Source organism: Pyricularia grisea (assembly GCF_004355905.1).
Source record: "Pyricularia grisea strain NI907 chromosome Unknown Pyricularia_grisea_NI907_Scaffold_8, whole genome shotgun sequence".
NCBI lineage: Eukaryota > Fungi > Ascomycota > Sordariomycetes > Magnaporthales > Pyriculariaceae > Pyricularia > Pyricularia grisea.
The window spans coordinates 1,250,907-1,253,162 of record NW_022156721.1 but is presented as its reverse complement, the minus strand read 5'-3'; the positions used below and the strand labels follow the sequence as shown (position 1 = coordinate 1,253,162).

Sequence of the window (2,256 nt, the reverse complement as noted above, 5' to 3'; positions counted from 1 at the left end):
AAACCCGAATACCGCCTTTAATATTTCGTTCGTCGAAATATAATCCCGTAATTGAATATTGGTATTCGAAATAGCGGAAAACTTCGATTCGAATTTTTGGTTTTAATTCTATAGCATTTTGTAATTTTCGAAAAGGTTATTATAATTTTAAAATATTTTATTATATTCCCGGCGGAAAATTTCGATTAAATGGATTATATTCTACAAATAACGGTTAATTACATTATACGTATTTTAATCGAATTAGCGACGAAAATAAAAAATTATTAATATACGTACCGTTTATCCGTTAGCCTCCAACCTGGGTTTTTACGAGCCGGTTATAAAGATATTTGGTATATTACATTTTATCCGGACTGGCGATATTACGTACGGCGGGCTCTTAAATTTTGGATTTATACTTTATTTGTTCGTTAGAACGTTAAATATAGGTATTTAACAATTAACCAAAGGTTTCGGTTAAAAAAAACTAATTTTGTAAAAAAACTCGATTTTAATAAATTAATTATATAATAAAAATTCGGGTTAAACTATACCGGGAAAGTTAAATATATTTTTTATCGCTATTTGGCTTTTAATTTTTTCGATATTTTAATATTAATTTTATTTTTGCTTATTTCCCAAAAACTATCCGGTATATGGGCCAATTTTTAGGTTCCGTTACCTGGTTTTATTTTTTATTTATCCGTCCCTATTTCCAATCGCAAAAACTTCTTTTTATTTTATTTAATTTTTTTTTTATTTATAATAAATATATTTTTCCGCCAATAATTTAATTTTAAATTTTTATTTTATTTTGTTAAAATGGATTTATATTTTTTATAAATAGAGACTTTTCCAGATTCCGCGGCCTTATATTATAAATCGACAATTCGTTATTTTAATAATTTGTTTACAAACTTTTTTTTTTATACAGAATAATTTCAATTACCCATTAACTAATCGTCAACTATCTAAAAAAAAAAAAAAAAAAAAAACCAGCTATTTTTAAAAATGTTTACCAACCCGGTTTTAACGTTTGGCCTTATACCCGGATTTTAAGGTTTGGAATCTTAAAAAACTGTCCCAATTGCGTTATTTTTTTAAATAAATCCAACGCGGATTCCCGTAAATAATCCGAAGTCCTTTTTCGAATAGGTGTCTTCCGTTGGTTTCGACCTGGCTTTTGCACCTTTTATACCTTTTGCACCTTTTTTTTATATAATATATTAAATATATTTTCGATATCGCTTGGCTTATAAATTTTTGATTTTATTAAAACTTTTTAAAGGCGGAATATTAGGTTTGTCCATATACCGGTCGGCGAATAAAACAAACCTTATCCGTAATTTTTCCGTCGCAATTATATTTTTCCGATTCGAAAACGATAAATTCGTTTTTATTTGGGTATTTCATATAAAAAACCAGTTTAACCCCGGACAATTTTCCGTATTTGTAACATTTATTTAACAATCCTTTAAAATTTCGATTAATTTTTTTCTGGTATCGCTATTTGCCTTGTTTTCGAAAGTTTATTATACATTTCCGAAAGAACTAAAGATTCGAATATAAATATAAAATAAAAGGGATATTTTAAAAATTACGACAAAACAAACCCTAAATACAAAATTTGTCCAAATCCGGGCTGGTAAACTAAATACTAACGGTATAACGTTAAAATTTTGGTCCTATATATAAAAAGGAAATGGCCCCATATTTAAATGGGGACCCAAGCCCAGAATCTGGGCACTTTACCGGCATAAATTATTGGTAGGGCCAGGTTAGAAATACCGACGAATACGACGTAACCCGTTACGGTTATTGGAATATAATGGAAATTAGGTTTACAAATTAGGGATAAAATCCAAATATATAACGTAATAGATTTTAATTATATATTAATACCAGCCCTACCGGTTATAATTTTATTCGGCTAATTTCGTTTTAACATTTGGTTAAAGGATATAAATTAACAATTCCTAAAAAGGTCCAAAATTGTAAAAAAAAAAGAAAAAAAAAACTAATAATAGTCGATAGGTTTGGAAATATAAAAAAAAGATAAAAAATTAAGACCAATATAAAACCGCCTTACAAATTTATAATTTATTTATATAATTCCTTTAACGTTTTTACTTGTATTTTTATTTGCGTTACCCATTTTTCCAAATTACCGATTTTATCGTTTATTTCCTTTTAAAGCTTTTTTAACTAAGTTCTTTTCCTACATAATTACGTTAATAATATATTATATGCTATCCATTAATAAAATTACAAATA

At 26.9% G+C, this 2,256-nt stretch overlaps 1 protein-coding gene across 1 annotated transcript; it reads right to left on the bottom strand.

Moving 5' to 3' along the window:
* Nucleotides 1-1,174: 1,174 nt before the first annotated feature.
* Nucleotides 1,175-1,395, bottom strand: PgNI_12095 (uncharacterized protein; the record flags this gene model as incomplete). The annotated part of the gene is made up of 2 exons (XM_031132050.1): nucleotides 1,175-1,260; nucleotides 1,323-1,395. 2 exons carry the CDS (start codon nucleotides 1,393-1,395, stop codon nucleotides 1,175-1,177), a joined length of 159 nt encoding a protein of 52 aa, XP_030977130.1.
* Nucleotides 1,396-2,256: the final 861 nt, after the last annotated feature.